At 34.7% G+C, this 18,280-nt stretch overlaps 1 protein-coding gene across 1 annotated transcript; it reads right to left on the bottom strand.

Annotated features, from left to right (window-relative positions):
- Positions 1-14,964, bottom strand: LOC138318777 (CAAX prenyl protease 2-like). Its single transcript, XM_069261466.1, has 9 exons — positions 14,820-14,964; positions 13,802-13,907; positions 12,864-12,944; positions 12,380-12,440; positions 9,909-9,967; positions 9,033-9,141; positions 8,540-8,611; positions 4,230-4,292; positions 1-3,131 (listed from the first exon to the last, which is right to left on the bottom strand). The coding sequence occupies exons 1-9, from the start codon at positions 14,936-14,938 to the stop codon at positions 2,932-2,934; spliced, it is 870 nt and encodes a 289-aa protein (XP_069117567.1). The 5' UTR covers positions 14,939-14,964; the 3' UTR covers positions 1-2,931.
- Between the last annotated feature and the right edge of the window lie 3,316 nt (positions 14,965-18,280).

Below are 18,280 nucleotides of genomic sequence, written 5' to 3'. Positions count from 1 at the left end.
AACAAAGAACTGTCATTTAGTCTCTCTACCAGTATTGAAATTTCATTGTAATGAAACAAGATCCCATTGTAATGAAACAAGATTCCATTGAAATGAAACAAGATTCCATTGTAATGAAACAAGATTCCATTGAAATGAAACAAGATTCCATTGAAATGAAACAAGATTCCATTGTAATGAAACAAGATTCCATTGTAATGAAACAAGATTCCATTGTAATGAAACAAGATTCCAACACAGCAATAACTTAAAGAAAAAGTATCGTTTCCATAAGCCAAGAAAATATTCAACTAAACATAGAACAAGAATTCCACAGAAGTGGATGTGTCACCTGCACAGCATCACAAAAATAGTTATTTACAGTTGAAAATATTGTTAATAATTAGTTGAAGTTATCAAATCCCATAACTTTTGCAAATATTGATGGATTTTGACCAGTATCGAACCCATTTGAGATCTCATTGATATAAGGCAATACACCAAATTTGGTTGAAATCGGACAATAAATACTAAAGTTATATATACTGTAGTGGAAACCATGTTTTGACGATTTTAAAGTTCTGTAACTCATGCAAATATTGACGTATTTTGACCATTATCGAACCCATCAAAGATCTCATTAATATAAATCAATACACCAAATTTGGTTGAAATCGGACAATAAATAATATATAATAAAGTTATTGAGCGAAAACCATGGATTTATCTGTTTTGACAATTTTAAAGTCCTGTACGTAACTCTTGCAAATATTGACAGATTTTGACCATTATTGAACTCATCCTAGATCTCATTGATATAAAGCAATTTATGAAATTTTGTTGAAAATGGACAATAAATATTTAAGTTATCGAGCGGAAACCAAAGATTTATCTGTTTTGACGATTTTAAAGTCCCATAACTCTAGCAAATATTGACGGATTTTGACCATTATCAAACTCATCTGAGATCTCATTAATATAAAGCAGTATACCAAATTTGGTTGAAATTGGACAATAAATAATTAAGTCATCGCATGGAAACTATTTCCCGGACACTGACACCGACGCCGACATAGTGATACCTAAGTGTCGCCCTTGCGTTGCAGGCGACACAAAAAGACCAAACCAGTATCAACAAAATGGTACCTTTCAGAGAAAATACCATTTTGTGTATAGTAAATATAGTATTTCCATGTTGATAATATATCGCACACTGATGTATACAGAACATGTAAACAGCTACTTTGATTGTAAAATACATCATAAAAGTCAGCACCATTTGAAGTTACTGTTACATAGCAAAATGGAATATTTTGTGTGACATATTCAGACATTCCTTGACAATCTAAATTTACACTTGGCATTAACATATCACCATTAATATATTTCAATTTTGCTGCAACAGTGTACCTTTTTATAACATGAAATGACATTAAGCACTATTAAATAACATTTCAATATATCAAGATATTGTAGTAGCAAGACACATTATGATGATATAATAAATGTTATAATTACTCGACAATATCTTTAGGGGTGAAACGGTATACTGCGGTGTAAAAGTAGTAGTAGAAGTATAAGTAGTGCTCAGTTCGGTACCCGTTATTGTTAACACAAAGTACAGTACATGCACCGTGGGTGAAAAGGATTTCTATGGGTGTCTTTTTCACTATACGCCGGTTACACAAGTCCAATAACAACAAGTCTCTGATTTGTCATGCGGCTGTCATTGTGACCCAATCACAAACCGCCTTACATAAAATCAATGTTTTGACAGAAAATGGAGAAGGCATCATCTGTACATTTGAGAGATGATCCAGCATCATACCGTTCTGCAGTTTGGAAACATTTTGGTTTCAGAATGAAGGACGCCACGGCAGCTACATGTCGTATATGTTATACCGATGTTCCGTATAAGCATGGCAATACATCAAACATGAACACACACTTAGTTAGAAAACACAACATTCGCTACTTGTGTACATGCTCAAGTCCAAGTATGGCAAGTTTCGACCACAAGTACTGCCAAAAAATCACAAGGCCAGACAACGATATCTGAGATATTTTCTAAAAAGTTACCTCATAATAACTGTACATCCAAGCCAATTACACAGGCAATCGGGGGTTTTATCTCATTGGCATACATCCGTACTCCGTTGTTGAAAACATCAGTGGAAAGTGAGTGTTCTAAACAGCTGGGGATATTGTGTGCCATCAGAGGGCCTCCCTTTCTTGTGAAAACGTAGACAAACTTGTGTTCTTAAAACAAAATTTGGCCATTCCGAACGATTTACAGTGAAGTTTTGATTTTTGAATTCAATAAACCTGTTATAGCCTTATTCATCTCTTATCAGTTTTACATATAACGAACAGAAAAAACTGAACTGTCTGCTCTATACCGCAATACGTACCAAACCGTAGAGTATCTGTACCTTTTCATTCCTAAATATTTTAGTTATATCATATCTTCTATGATGTCACATCAAACTTTATCAATAATTTAAAAGATTCAAAATCATCATGATAGACCTCATTGTATTCCTGATAACAAAAACCATTCAGGGATCTGAATTTTGAACATTATGTTCTAAAACATAGCAACATAAGTTCTAAAACATAGCAAGTTTATCAAACATTACAATATCATGGTTCGTCAGTTCCTAATTATAACATTAGATTATTACCTTGTCTGTTTTTGTTAAATTCATTTTTACGTTATTGCAAGTATATAGCAAAGGCTTACACCACAGGTTATTGTACATATAATATTAAAAATACTGAAGTTTCCAAAAGTCATCTATATCAATATAGAGAAAAAAGTCTGCAATTATAATTCACTCTTTTTTTGTAAATACCATTCACATTTCTTCTTCCAAGTCTAATATAACATAAAATAAGAGCTTCCAAACAAGAACACATCAATGAGACATTAAAATGAAATAATACTACAAATTATAAGTTGTAGACATCATTGGCATATAAGAATGGCGTTGTGACCGGGAACACAAGGGCTATCCAGGATAAAAGTCCTATAACAAAACAGGCGACCAGTCTCGACCGTGTAGGTTTGGGGTATCCGAGGGCCTCCTTGAAGGAAGGAAATCCCATATGATTGCAGAAGGCATGGGCTATCACAGGTGCGATCAGGTGTCCTGTCAATCAATCAAAGGTTAAATCTTAAAGTTATCTCCCCTTAGGTCTTCATCTCCAGACACACAACCAAATCATGTACAGAAGTATTGTCAAAAATTCAACACAAGGATTTAATGTCATTTACATTTCTTCAAACCTGTTTGCCCATACTTAAGACACTTATATAACAAGAGATCCAAGAGGGATCTTGGTGCCCACCAAAGAATGATCTATATCTGACAAAGGAAAGATGGATCTTTTCTCTACTTTTTAAACTTTTTCAAACATACTACATATAAAATTTGAGACAGATCGCTTCAGTACCTTTTGAGAAATAGCGGTAACAAACTTCAACTATCAAAATCTAAGATGACTCCTTGGCGGCCATCTTGTTGATCAATCGGTCCCAAATCACAATATGCACAACTAGGGCCCTAGGGGAACCTACATGTGAAATTTGAGAAAGATCCATTCAATACTTTCTGAGAAATAGCGATAACAAACTTTGAATATAAAAATCCAAGATGGCTGCCTGGCAGTAATTTTGTTGACCGATCGGTCCCAAATCACAATATGCACAACTAGGGCCCTAGGGGAACCTACATATGAATTTTGAGACAGATCCCTTCAGTACTTTCTGAGAATAGCGATAACAAACTTTGAATAACAAAATCCAAGATGGCTGCCTGGCGGCCATCTTGTTAACCGATCGGTCCCAAAATGCAATATGCACAACTAGGTCCCTAGGGGAACCTACATATGAAATTTGAGACAGATCCCTTCAGTACTATCTGAGAAATAGCCATAACATACTTTAACTATCGAAATCCAAGATGGCGGCCTGGCGGCCATCTTGTTCACCGATCGGTCCAAAAATGCAATATGCACAACAAGGGCCCTAGGGGAACCTACATATGAAATTTGAGAAAGATCCCTTCAGCACTTTTTGAGAAATGGGGATATCAAACCTTAACTATCAAAATCCAAGATGGCCGCCTGGCTTGTATTTATGATAAGGTTTTTATTTTATAATTCCGACAACATAACCAGAGAATCTATCATTGTAAATGCTACAATGCATGTTTATACCCAATTTTTTTTTTTTCCCAATATCTTACCTGTTCTTAAGAAGAGAAATGCTGAATACGCTCCAAACATTGTTGTGTAGAACATCTGAAAGACTAGAAATAGACAATGCAAGGTAATTTACCTTAAACTAAAACATCAACAATATATATTTTAACATGTATGCCATAACAATATTAAACTTATGAAGTCCATATTAAGGATATATACTAACTTGAAATGTTTGTAAAGAATACGGTATAACTTGTCTAAACCAGATGTGAACGGGACCAGACAATTTGTTCGGTTTATACAGGTGTCCGGTTTATAGAGGAGAGAACTTTATCACAATGTGTTCACATGGAAATCATCAGAAGAATTAACACAGAATTCCATCCTACGTTTTCTTGGTTTCTGAGGTGTACATGTATGATCCATTTCTCTCGGTGTGCTACATTCAAATGAACTATCAGAAGTTATGTGTATGTTTTATTGTTAGAATTGACCGTGAAAAGTATTCACAAATACAATGTGTATGTATGATCCATTTCTCTCGGTGTGCTACATTCAAATGAACTATCAGAAGTTATGTGTATGTTTTATTGTTAGAATTGACCGCGAAAAGTATTCACAAATACAATGTACATGTAACAAAACCGTCAAATGAAAAGTGAAAAGTTGTCACTATCTAGCCCTTAGTATACTGGTAAAGGTAAATCCCCTTAGGCGCCTCATGATCAGTCCCATGTTGTAAAAACATTGTTGCCAGTTTGCCCGAGTTAATTTTACAAAGAAAGGTAAAGTAACATTTCCTAGACAGTTCCGGTTTTCAGAGTATACAGGTTCCGGATTATGCAGGTTTTGGGTACTATAGTTTTTTAAGAAAATTGCTGGGACCAAACAAATTAATCGGTATAGAAAAGTTTCCATTTATACAGGGTTCGGTTTAGACAAGTTATACTGTATATTACAAAAATTGTTAAATTATCTCCTACTGGCTGTAATAAATAAGTATTTTAAGGTACTACAATAATCATCACCTTACCTGTCTGTTTCACTACCTCTCCTACTGACTGTTATTATAATAAGTATGTTGAGAGGTACTACAATAATCATCACCTTACCTGTCTGTTTCACTACCTCTCCTACTGACTGTTATTATAATAAGTATGTTGAGAGGTACTACAATAATCATCACCTTACCTGTCTGTTTCACTGCCTCTCCTTCTGACTGTTATTATAATAAGTATGTTGAGAGGTACTACAATAATCATCACCTTACCTGTCTGTTTCACTACCTCTCCTACTGACTGTTATTATAATAAGTATGTTGAGAGGTACTACAACAATCATCACCTTACCTGTCTGTTTCACTACCTCTCCTACTGACTGTTATTATAATAAGTATGTTGTGAGGTACTACAATAATCATCACCTTACCTGTCTGTTTCACTGCCTCTCCTACTGGCTGTTATTATAATAAGTGTGTTGTGAGGTACTACAATAATCATCACCTTACCTGTCTGTTTCACTACCTCTCCTACTGACTGTTATTATAATAAGTATGTTGAGAGGTACTACAACAATCATCACCTTACCTGTCTGTTTCACTACCTCTCCTACTGACTGTTATTATAATAAGTATGTTGTGAGGTACTACAATAATCATCACCTTACCTGTCTGTTTCACTGCCTCTCCTTCTGACTGTTATTATAATAAGTATGTTGTGAGGTACTACAATAATCATCACCTTACCTGTCTGTTTCACTACCTCTCCTACTGACTGTTATTATAATAAGTATGTTGAGAGGTACTACAATAATCATCACCTTACCTGTCTGTTTCACTACCTCTCCTACTGACTGTTATTATAATAAGTATGTTGTGAGGTACTACAATAATCATCACCTTACCTGTCTGTTTCACTGCCTCTCCTACTGGCTGTTATTATAATAAGTATGTTGTGAGGTACTACAATAATCATCACCTTACCTGTCTGTTTCACTGCCTCTCCTACTGACTGTTATTATAATAAGTGTGTTGTGAGGTACTACAATAATCATCACCTTACCTGTCTGTTTCACTGCCTCTCCTACGGACTGTTATTATAATAAGTATGTTGTGAGGTACTACAATAATCATCACCTTACCTGTCTGTTTCACTGCCTCTCCTTCTGACTGTTATTATAATAAGTATGTTGTGAGGTACTACAATAATCATCACCTTACCTGTCTGTTTCACTGCCTCTCCTACTGACTGTTATTATAATAAGTATATTGTGAGGTACTACAATAATCATCACCTTACCTGTCTGTTTCACTGCCTCTCCTACTGACTGTTATTATAATAAGTATGTTGTGAGGTACTACAATAATCATCACCTTACCTGTCTGTTTCACTGCCTCTCCTACTGACTGTTATTATAATAAGTATGTTGTGAGGTACTACAATAATCATCACCTTACCTGTCTGTTTCACTGCCTCTCCTTCTGACTGTTATTATAATAAGTATGTTGTGAGGTACTACAATAATCATCACCTTACCTGTCTGTTTCACTGCCTCTCCTACGAAATGTTATTATAATAAGTATGTTGTGAGGTACTACAAAAACCATCACCTCACCTGTCTGTTTCACTGCCTCTCCTACGAAATGTTATTATAATAAGTATGTTGTGAGGTACTACAATAATCATCACCTTACCTGTCTGTTTCACTGCCTCTCCTACGGACTGTTATTATAATAAGTATGTTGTGAGGTACTACAATAATCATCACCTTACCTGTCTGTTTCACTGCCTCTCCTACTGACTGTTATTATAATAAGTATGTTGTGAGGTACTACAATAATCATCACCTTACCTGTCTGTTTCACTGCCTCTCCTACGGACTGTTATTATAATAAGTATGTTGTGAGGTACTACAATAATCATCACCTTACCTGTCTGTTTCACTGCCTCTCCTACGGACTGTTATTATAATAAGTATGTTGTGAGGTACTACAATAATCATCACCTTACCTGTCTGTTTCACTGCCTCTCCTACGGTCTGTTATTATAATAAGTATGTTGTGAGGTACTACAATAATCATCACCTTACCTGTCTGTTTCACTGCCTCTCCTACTGACTGTTATTATAATAAGTATGTTGTGAGGTACTACAATAATCATCACCTTACCTGTCTGTTTCACTGCCTCTCCTACTGACTGTTATTATAATAAGTATGTTGTGAGGTACTACAATAATCATCACCTTACCTGTCTGTTTCACTGCCTCTCCTACATACTGTTATTATAATAAGTATGTTGTGAGGTACTACAACAATCATCACCTTACCTGTCTGTTTCACTGCCTCTCCTTCTGACTGTTATTATAATAAGTATGTTGTGAGGTACTACAATAATCATCACCTTACCTGTCTGTTTCACTGCCTCTCCTTCTGACTGTTATTATAATAAGTATGTTGTGAGGTACTACAATAATCATCACCTTACCTGTCTGTTTCACTGCCTCTCCTACGGACTGTTATTATAATAAGTATGTTGTGGGGTACTACAATAATCATCACCTTACCTGTCTGTTTCACTGCCTCTCCTACGGACTGTTATTATAATAAGTATGTTGTGAGGTACTACAATAATCATCACCTTACCTGTCTGTTTCACTGCCTCTCCTACTGACTGTTATTATAATAAGTATGTTGTGAGGTACTACAATAATCATCACCTTACCTGTCTGTTTCACTGCCTCTCCTACGGACTGTTATTATAATAAGTATGTTGTGAGGTACTACAATAATCATCACCTTACCTGTCTGTTTCACTGCCTCTCCTACGGACTGTTATTATAATAAGTATGTTGTGAGGTACAACAATAATCATCACCTTACCTGTCTGTTTCACTGCCTCTCCTACGGACTGTTATTATAATAAGTATGTTGTGAGGTACTACAATAATCATCACCTCACCTGTCTGTTTCACTGCCTCTCCTACGGACTGTTATTATAATAAGTATGTTGTGAGGTACAACAATAATCATCACCTTACCTGTCTGTTTCACTGCCTCTCCTACGGACTGTTATTATAATAAGTATGTTGTGAGGTACTACAATAATCATCACCTTACCTGTCTGTTTCACTGCCTCTCCTACATACTGTTATTATAATAAGTATGTTGTGAGGTACAACAATAATCATCACCTTACCTGTCTGTTTCACTGCCTCTCCTACGGACTGTTATTATAATAAGTATGTTGTGAGGTACTACAATAATCATCACCTTACCTGTCTGTTTCACTGCCTCTCCTACGGACTGTTATTATAATAAGTATGTTGTGAGGTACTACAATAATCATCACCTTACCTGTCTGTTTCACTGCCTCTCCTACTGGCTGCTGGCCTTGTATCACTCTGTCGATCATATGATGTATATGTGCTGCGGCGAAATAAGACATCTATCAAAACCACTATCATCAATTTTCATCATATTAATTAGATAGGTTCTTGTAAACAAAATAAATTCAATATATATGAACCCATGATGATCTTAATGCAGATTGCCTGAAAAACTATCCTGACATTATCATCAGGTAACAAAGTCAATTATAAAATGGAAAAATGGCATCTAGCAGCCCAGAAAATTCAAAATCTGGATGGTTTGGGCTGGGGACGCAAATGTTCCGATTATCAAAGGTCACTGTATAGCTGTGCCACCATAAAAAGATTAGTCTGCCGAAATGTCCTCATATGTCATCAAGTTAGGATTCCTGTGTATGTAACTTCTTAATGTTTTGATCCTTATAAATCATAGTACATTAATATTATTTTCAGTGTAGTTGCAGTAATCAGAAACTTACCGACTCCAAAGAATAATGGACAGATAAAAACTGAATATCCTTCACCAAAGCTAGGCACTAACAGTGGTAGCATACAGGCCCTGAAGATGAATTCCTCAGAAAAAGGTGCCTGGAATTAAAGTTCATTTAATAACAACAGCTTCAAATTTACATTAGCAATTGTCATGATTTCAGGGATCACAAATCTTCTGTGAATTTGAAAAGGCAACGTTCAGCCATCCTGAGTTGAGTGAAGTTTTACCTATGATAATAGCAAGGTTGTTGGTTTTGTATTATTTTTTTTTAATTAATGTTTCAAAAGTGTCTTGTCAAAATATTTAAAGTAACTAGGCAATCAAAAAAAATTGATTATCAAATTATATATTGTTTCAAAAGTGTCTTGTCAAAATATTTAAAGTAACTAGGCAATCAAAAAAATTGATTATCAAATTATATATTGTTTCAAAAGTGTCTTGTCAAAATATTTAAAGTAACTAGGCAATCAAAAAAATTGATTATCAAATTATATATTGTTTCAAAAGTGTCTTGTCAAAATATTTAAAGTAACTAGGCAATCAAAAAAATTGATTATCAAATTATATACCCATGCTACATGTATATCTTAATTATCTACAAGAAGCTATTATTAACTGAATTAATAACAATGATGTTGATGTTTGATAATACAATCAAATGTATCTGACTATCTTTATCATCTGAAAATTTGAAATGTCAAACATGACATGGTATGGTTTAAATTTTAAATTTGTAATCTAATAAACAAAATCGTACCAACTACCAAAAAATAGTGTGTTGATATACAGCATATTTCATCATATAAATGAAAATCTTATACAAAAACTTTACTCTGATCCAAAACGATTTTAGTGTACATACCACAATATGATTCCTGATCCAAGTAAGATTCTTCAAACTATTGGTCCAATAACGTGGTTCTGTTAGAATCATCAATATCAAGACATTAAAATGATTTTATGTCAGAAAATCAATAAGGAGTTGGATCAATGAAACATCAAGTCAACAATAATGGAAAGACAAAAAAATATATATGATCCTTCTGCAATTGACAACAAAAGCAATAAAATCAATTTCTTATATTTGTTTTTAATGCAGAACAGAAAGGAACAACAAAACTTCAACTAACTATGCAGAACCAAAGACAATCGTTATTAGATGTTCATATACATGTAATTATCACCAATGTGACGAAAAGTAATGATTTTAAAACACTTATCTTTTTTTTGGGGGGGATACCAGTGATAAAAAAGAAAACAAAACCATAAGCTTTACTGTCAAAATAAATTTTATCGGTGAAAATCATATTTTATAATTAAACAAGAGGCCCAGAGGGCCTGTATCGCTCACCTGGTTTGTAATGTCAAATAATGTTCTGAATACAGGTTCATTGTTCTTTCCTGAAGGAAAATTGAATATTTACCTCTACTTCCCCTTTTGGGCACCACCCCTTCTGCCCCCAAGGGGTCAGAGCCAAAATTTATACAAACTCTGTTCCCCTTCGCCTAAGGATGTTTTTGGCCAAATTTGGTTTCAATTCATGCAGAACTCTATGACTAGTAGCGATTTAAAGGATTTACCTCTATTTCCCCTATTGGGCCATGCCCCTCCTGTCCCCAGGTGTGGTCAGAGCCAAAATTGATACAAACTCTGTTCCCTTTCCCCTAAGGATGTTCCTGGTCAAATTTGGTTACATTCCATGCAGAAATCTATGACTGGTAGTGATTTAAATGATTAACCTCTATTTCTCCTATTGGGCCAGCCCCATCATGTCCCCCGGAGGGTCAGAGCCAAAATTTTTACAAACTCTGTTCCCCTTCCCCCAAGGATGTTACTGGCCAAATTTGGTTTCAATCCATGCAGAACACTAGGACTAGTAGCGATTTATAAGATTAACCTCTATTTCCCCTATTGGGCCCCGCCCCTCCTGCCCCCCCGGGGTCAGAGCCAATATTTATACAAACTCTGTTCCCCTTCCCCCAAGGTTGTTTCTGGCCATATTTGGTTTTAATCCATGCAGAACTATAGGACTAGTAGCGATTTATAGGATCTACCTCTATTACCCTATTTAGCCCCGCCCCTCCTGCCCCCTGGGGGTCAGAGCCCAAATGTATAATGCTCTGTTCCCCTTCCCCAAAGGATGTTTCTGGTCAGATTTGGTTTCAATCCATGCAGAATTCTAGGACTAGTAGCGATTTATAGGATTTACCTCTATTTTCCCTATTGGGCCCCGCCCCTCCTGCCCCTAGGGGGGTCAGAGCCAAAATTTATACAAACACTGTTTCCCTTTCCCCAAGGATGTATCTAGCCAAATTTGGCTTCAATCCATGAAGAACTCTAGGACAAGTAGCGATTTAAAGGATTAACCTCTATTTCCCCTATTTGGCCCTGCCCCTCCTGCCCCCCGGGGATCAGAGCCAAAATTTATACAAACTCTGTTCTCCTTCCCCCAAGAATGTTTCTAGCCAAATTTGGTTTCAATCCATGAAGAACTCTAGGACTAGTAGCGTTTTATAGGATTAACCTCTATTTTCCCTATTGGGCCCCGCTCCTCCTACCCTTGGGTGGTCAGAGCCAAAATTTATACAAACTTTGTTCCCCTGCCACCAAGGATGTTTCTGGACAAATTTGGCCAAATTTGGTTAGAATCCATGCAGAACTCTAGGACTAGTAGCAATTCAAAGGAAATGTTGACGGACGGATGGACAGACGACGGACGCCGCGCCATGACATAAGCTCACCGGCCCTTCGGGCCAGGTGAGCTAAAAAATTCTATTAAATAGTATTGTGAATCTGATCAAAATACAGCTCCTTATTCTCACTTTGTTCCATAGAGGATCTCAAGACATCCTATTAGAATTTCACTCTGGCAACCTTTCAAATTGAACAATCAAATTACGCAATGTACTACCATTGTAGAATGAACAATTTTCTTGACAGAGACAAAAATTTTGCAAGAGTGGTCAGTATCATTTTTGTGTTTGTTCTTTATTCTCCAAGAGAGCACAACATACCTACATGTATATAAATATATATATATGCTACTATATATGCATGCTTTGAAGAGTTTGTCAGTTGATGTTGCTAGATGGAGAAAATGCTTTGAGACTTAAGTACAAGGAGTATAAAAGGTATTCATAATGTGATGACTCCATATGGGATGTTGTCAGATCCTTTAACAAAGTCAGAATAAGGGTTTAGATCTGTATTTTAATCAGATTGTATTCATTGTCTTCCATGTTTATCAAAACAGCTTTTTTAATCCAGATGCTAAGGTTACCCTGTCAGGTTACTGTATAATGTAAATGAAATCTGAAGACTGAAATCCATACCAAGATAGATTCTGAAAACTCCATCCATGTAATGTAGGCCTAGTGGACCAAGGAACAACACCTACAACAAATAATTCTGTCTTCATAACATATATAATTACAGAAATGATTGTTTCTTTCATTAATTACATAAATAGTAATTTCTTTCAACAGAAACTACCTCGTAGACTTGCTCACAACAAAATATCACTCACATAATTATATACAGGTACTTATATATTGATCAAGAACTGCAATTCATGATTATTGTAAAAAAATCATCAAGTTTTAATTTATCATCCAGGTCATTGAGCCCACAGGGACTGGTACTACAAGTTGGGGTTTATAAATGAATAGTATACAGCTCCCACCCCAAACTTGTGTTACCAGTCCCTGTGATTTGGCCTTCTACACAGACCAATCTAACAAAGTTTTTGGCTTTTTTGTTTTATTTCCAGTCAAACATTTATGCAAGAATGTGCATGATGTTGAAACCATTTCATACCATTGTAAGAACTAAGGGGAAGAGTAGTGCTGGAAGGAATCCATGGAACCTGATACCAAGCCACACTACCAAGTCATGGGCCTGCAAATAAACAGTGGATTTCATATTAACATTTATAACATATCATCAAATTATAAACATCTAGATTAAAGTAAATCATGATCACAAGTCTATACAATGTATATATACAATGTATACTTATTTAACCCAGTATTGATTTGTATACACTTTACATGTCCATTGTATTTTGGTTATATCTTATTGCTGTATCTAGTTTATAAGGATATAAAAAAGATTGCCATTGTAAAATGTCAATCTAATTAAATCAGACTTGTAAATAATTCCATTCCACTCGGATGCTCTATATATGTTATGCTCCAATACAAGATCTATCAACTCCCTATCCATGGTCACCTCAGCATGACCCCTGGTCTAGAATCGGGCCTTCTCGGGACATACTACCTATATATATAGCAATTCGTGACATACTACCTGTATATATAGCAATAATTTGTTTAGACTTCCGAGAGAATCCGGCACATCGAGACGTTAAATCTTGTATTAGAGCATCGTAGTGGAGCAGAATTACATGTAGAAGTCTAACTCTATTTAGACTGAATGTAAGTTGACATTATCTATTTCAGTCAATGGATCATTTAATAAACCATCATTATACAGGGCTTTTGCCAAGGGCTTTTTGGGGCCGATAATGGGCCCCATTCCCAATGGAAATTATTTCAAGAGATTTATGCCAAATTCCCAAAAAGTACAATTTACTCCTGGAAACATCCTTCCCATTTTTCTCCCAAAAATAATGTAAAAAGGCCCCTTCCTAATTAAGTGAAAACAGTCCTGTAAAAGGCTGAGAATTAACATTTGAGATTGTGATAGTTTGTGGCATACCACAGACAGAATATCTCCCATTAATAAGTACTAACATTTTCATTCTCCGAGTATGTTCCAAAACATCTCAATAACAGAGGAATGATCACAGATATAACACCAACACTCATAAATCTTCTTTTGATTGTCACTGGGTCATCTCTGTAAAAATGAAAAAAATAGAAAACTCTTTATAAAGACAACTAAAACAGGGCAGAGGTAAACTCTATTTGTGTTCGAATTATATATGTATTACTTAACTATAACTCATTCTTCCAAGTGAATGAATTTATCCTATTTGTTTTGTCTGAACTTAAATTAATAGGGCTGGATCATGATAATATAATATATTGATATACCGATATGTATCGGTTTTCAGCAGAGTATGGAATATCGATACGCAAACTTGCTGTATATTGCTGTATCATTTTAACAACTCACCCTACTGTTTTCGTTATAGAAATAGGAAATTCCAAACAAAATTTGTTCTAAGACATCATTCAAGTAAGAGAATTTCAATCAATAGGAAGTGTTTAAGGCATCTGTGTCACCTAGATGGATTAGAAATGCCTTTTCATAACGAAGAATACGAATTGATAGAAATGAACTAACACGGATGATAAACCGAATCAAATGTTTGGTAGCTTTTTTTTCTGGTTATAGAATGTTTTATGAAAATTGTCTTTTATTGTCACAGTATTCGAAACACAATGGTCAACTGAATTTGAAAAAGGGGTCCACTGTATCGTCAATACGTATCGTGTATTGTTTCAGTGTATTGTCAATACGAATCGTATCGTTTTAGACCTTCCAATACCCAGTAATACCCACCCCCTTCCAACAATGTGTGTATTTCTGAGGAACCTGGGTAATATTATAAAGTACATAGGCTATATTTGTGTTGACAGGACATCAGAATGCAAAATGTAACAGTTATGCCCTTAGCCTATCCCCTGCTGCTGCACACGTTTTCAGTTTCGGCGAGTCATCAGCAAAATGTCTCTGTCGGATCCTAATTTTAGTTTGTCTCTTCTTACAGATCAGTGCGTGCGTGTCATTAGCTTAATTATTTACCTGTTCTTATGTAGGGCGTCTGTCCAAATATATAAACTACCAACATATATACATGCGAACATCAGACACAAAAGAACTGCTTGCCATCCCGCGATTGTAGCAAACACGATCGGCGCCATTCTTGTATATTGCAGTAAACATTCCTTCCTTTGTTAACCGGAAACTTACACCAAGGGAGCTAACTCGTTACAAACGGGCACTATGTAGTTTTCAATGGATACGTGTTAATTAGTCATAGCTAAATATATAATAAAGACTAAGGAAGTGTAAGGTTTTGTTATATTTCAAACGGTTATGCAATGGGTTTTTTTAAATTCAAAATCACGTATTTAAAATTAATCTATTGGTTTGATATTTTCACAGTGCTATTAGAAATTGTAAAGTGATTTCTGCAGGTATAACACAGAGATCTGTGAATGAGTTACAGATTACATAATAATCATATATTGACCCACCAGAGTGCCCTACGACCATTTATAAACGTTTTAGAGGTTTAGATAAAAAATGGTAAAAATCATACTTTACTACTACATTGGGTAGAATATGATTTTACCGATTTTTGATATACGTCTAAAAATGGTCTATGGACACTCGTGGTCTGGCCAAATGTATTCATTTCAACAGACAACATCTAATATAATGTTTCTGATTTCACTGACAGTTTCTTCATGGTGGTGTCCTTTTGTCATAGTTTTTCTCACATGAAAAAATACTTTTGACATTGGTCAAAGAATCTATGAATCTAATATAGGAATAAAGAACCTTTGATTTGATAGAATATAAAAAATATCTCGGTCTACGCCCTAAATAATGTAATTCTATCTGGCGGTATAACACCACATAGACCTCACCAAAGGTCCATAATCGACAACTGCTCAACCGAACGATCTCTGGCACTTTCTTGTCTAATGTACCTGTATCAGTAGTCCAAGATACTCTGGGCCTGACACCAGACTTAGACATTATGGCAGGTTGATGTCTACAATGGAAATCTATCTGTCATAATGTCTAAGTCCGGTGTACGTCAGACCCAGAGTATCCCGGACTACTGTATCAGTAGAAATACAGAGTAATTTATTTTTCGTATTCTGTTAAAGTCCCTACTATGTTTTCGTAACATTTTTAATCGTAGAAAAATACAAATTTTGGCAAATGATAGAGTTGATAACCTTATAGTAAATTAAGTAAAGATAAATTCAATAAAGATCATCGATGTTTAGTTTGTAGAATAAACATAATGGGAGTTTAAAGTTTACCTACAGCTTGATATACAAAATTTATGTATAACCATACAGGTATGTTTTCTTTTATTAAAACAGTGTAAAATTATTTTTGCCACTATGAAATAAATTAATTTAAAAGTTAATTAAGCATTGATGTTACTATTTTTTAACTTCATAGGGATATGAAAGAAATAGTTTATTTGAAAACTGTGTGAATCCACGTAGCGTTTTTCTTTAATTGTAGTAATGACATTTTGCCATTGATAAAGCTTATATTTTTTATGAAGCCCAACAACATTTACATTCTTTACTGGAGGCATCTCCAAAATGCCATATATATATAAACATGTGGTAGATAATATTACTTTGCCTTTTAATCTCACGAAAGATATTGAAAAACGGTATAGAGTTTGTCTTACCAAGTTGCGTTTATCTTATTCAAGGATAGCAAAACTTCGTAAGGAGTTTGAGAAATGGTTAGTTGAGAAAACCACTTTCAACGTTAGTTTATCACCATTATCAATACTGCTTGGTATACATGGTCGACATAACAATATATGTAATATAATGTCATTACTTTTCAAACAATATGTATATCACTGTAGAATTAAGAAAATTGCATCGATGTATGTTTTGAGGTACTTAAATTACATACATGTAAGTATTATGAGGCGGAAAATGTTATGTATAAATCTAAAAATGAATATACAAAATTCCTTATAAGATGGGGCATGCCTTGTTTGAAAAAGAAAACATTGAGATTTAGTTGTCTCTTAGACAATTCACATATTGTAGATAGATGAAATGTTGGTCTTGTAGAGTTTGTGTAAATGTGTATGTCCAATATTGTTACTTGTTGCATATATACAAAATTGTAATGTAAGACATATTATTGGTATTGTGATGAATTGTATTCCTTGTTCTGTGTAATAACATGTTCACGAAAATCAATAAAAAATTTGAATGAGAAAAAAAGTTGCGCTAATCTTCACACTGTTTAGCTATTAAAGCTGGTACATATATAATAATACTCCAAGATTAAGCCGTTTTTGTAGTAGGTGTGATTCAACAGAAATTGAAGACGAATATTATTTTATCCTTCAATGTAACAGATATAATATTGTAAGAAAAAATATATTAAGAGTAACTACTGGAAAAACTCATCTGTATTCAATTTAGTTGAGTTATTAAATATAAAGATGTTGCGGTCATTAGGAAAATATATATACGAGGCAACATAACAAAGAAATAATCAAGGTATCGACTGATGTGTATAGTCATTATATTTCATTTATTAGATAATAGTATATGTTACTACTCCGTATTTATTAGGCCTATATGTTTCTGATCATTAGGCACCACAAAGGCAGTACGTACGTTTCTGATTTTATATTTTTAGCTAGGCGGCGGAGATATTTTTTATATTTTTAGCTAGGCGGCGGAGATATTTTATATATTTAGCTAGGCGGCGGAGATATTTTATAATCACGTATTGAGGAATTTCGAAAACAGGAAAGCGCACATGTATGAGATGTTCTTTCTAAGAAATGTCATAGAGAAATTTGAGATGGTTTTTTTCATTCTTACGGTAACTGTATGTATTTACCTGTAGATGTATGAATAGGTTTATGATCTGTCCTAGCTAAGGCACATAGTCTTATTTTTGTATCATTGCTAAGCTTGAGTAGATATATCAAAGAGTACGATACATTGTCAAGTCTTCAACAGTGGTAACATAGATCTCTTATTCAATTAGTACTTCCGGGTTTACCTATTATATTGGACAATGGTCATTTTCATATATCAGTTGGACTGCAAACCTTTCAAAGCGCCCACTATACGGCTTTCTAACGATATTTCTTGGATAGTGAACTGTGAGTGTGAACATTATTCAAATTGTGGATTTCATACATAGTGTCTGTGCTGGATCACCAATACAAGAAAACTCAAGTTGATTTCATTTTAATGATATGTGCCACTATTTTGCTTATATATAATATGAAATTTAAAGTAATGATTAAATACAAGAAACAATAGTCAATTAAATTCCTAGTTTTGTGTCCTGTAAGTTAATTCTATCATTAACAACGGTCCGAAAAGTACAAACAGTCAACAACATACAACTCAAATATTTCTTATCATAGTAAAATTTGCACTGTTAACACAATACGAGTCCGTCACACGTATGTATACGATCGAGAATAACCTTTCAAATGGTAAAATCGTTAAAAATATTCT

The sequence above is a fragment of the Argopecten irradians genome, chromosome 3 (genome assembly GCF_041381155.1).
Source record: "Argopecten irradians isolate NY chromosome 3, Ai_NY, whole genome shotgun sequence".
In the NCBI taxonomy this organism is placed as follows: Eukaryota; Metazoa; Mollusca; class Bivalvia; order Pectinida; family Pectinidae; genus Argopecten; species Argopecten irradians.
Note: the sequence above shows the minus strand (reverse complement) of the source record. Positions and strands in the feature narration are given on the sequence as shown.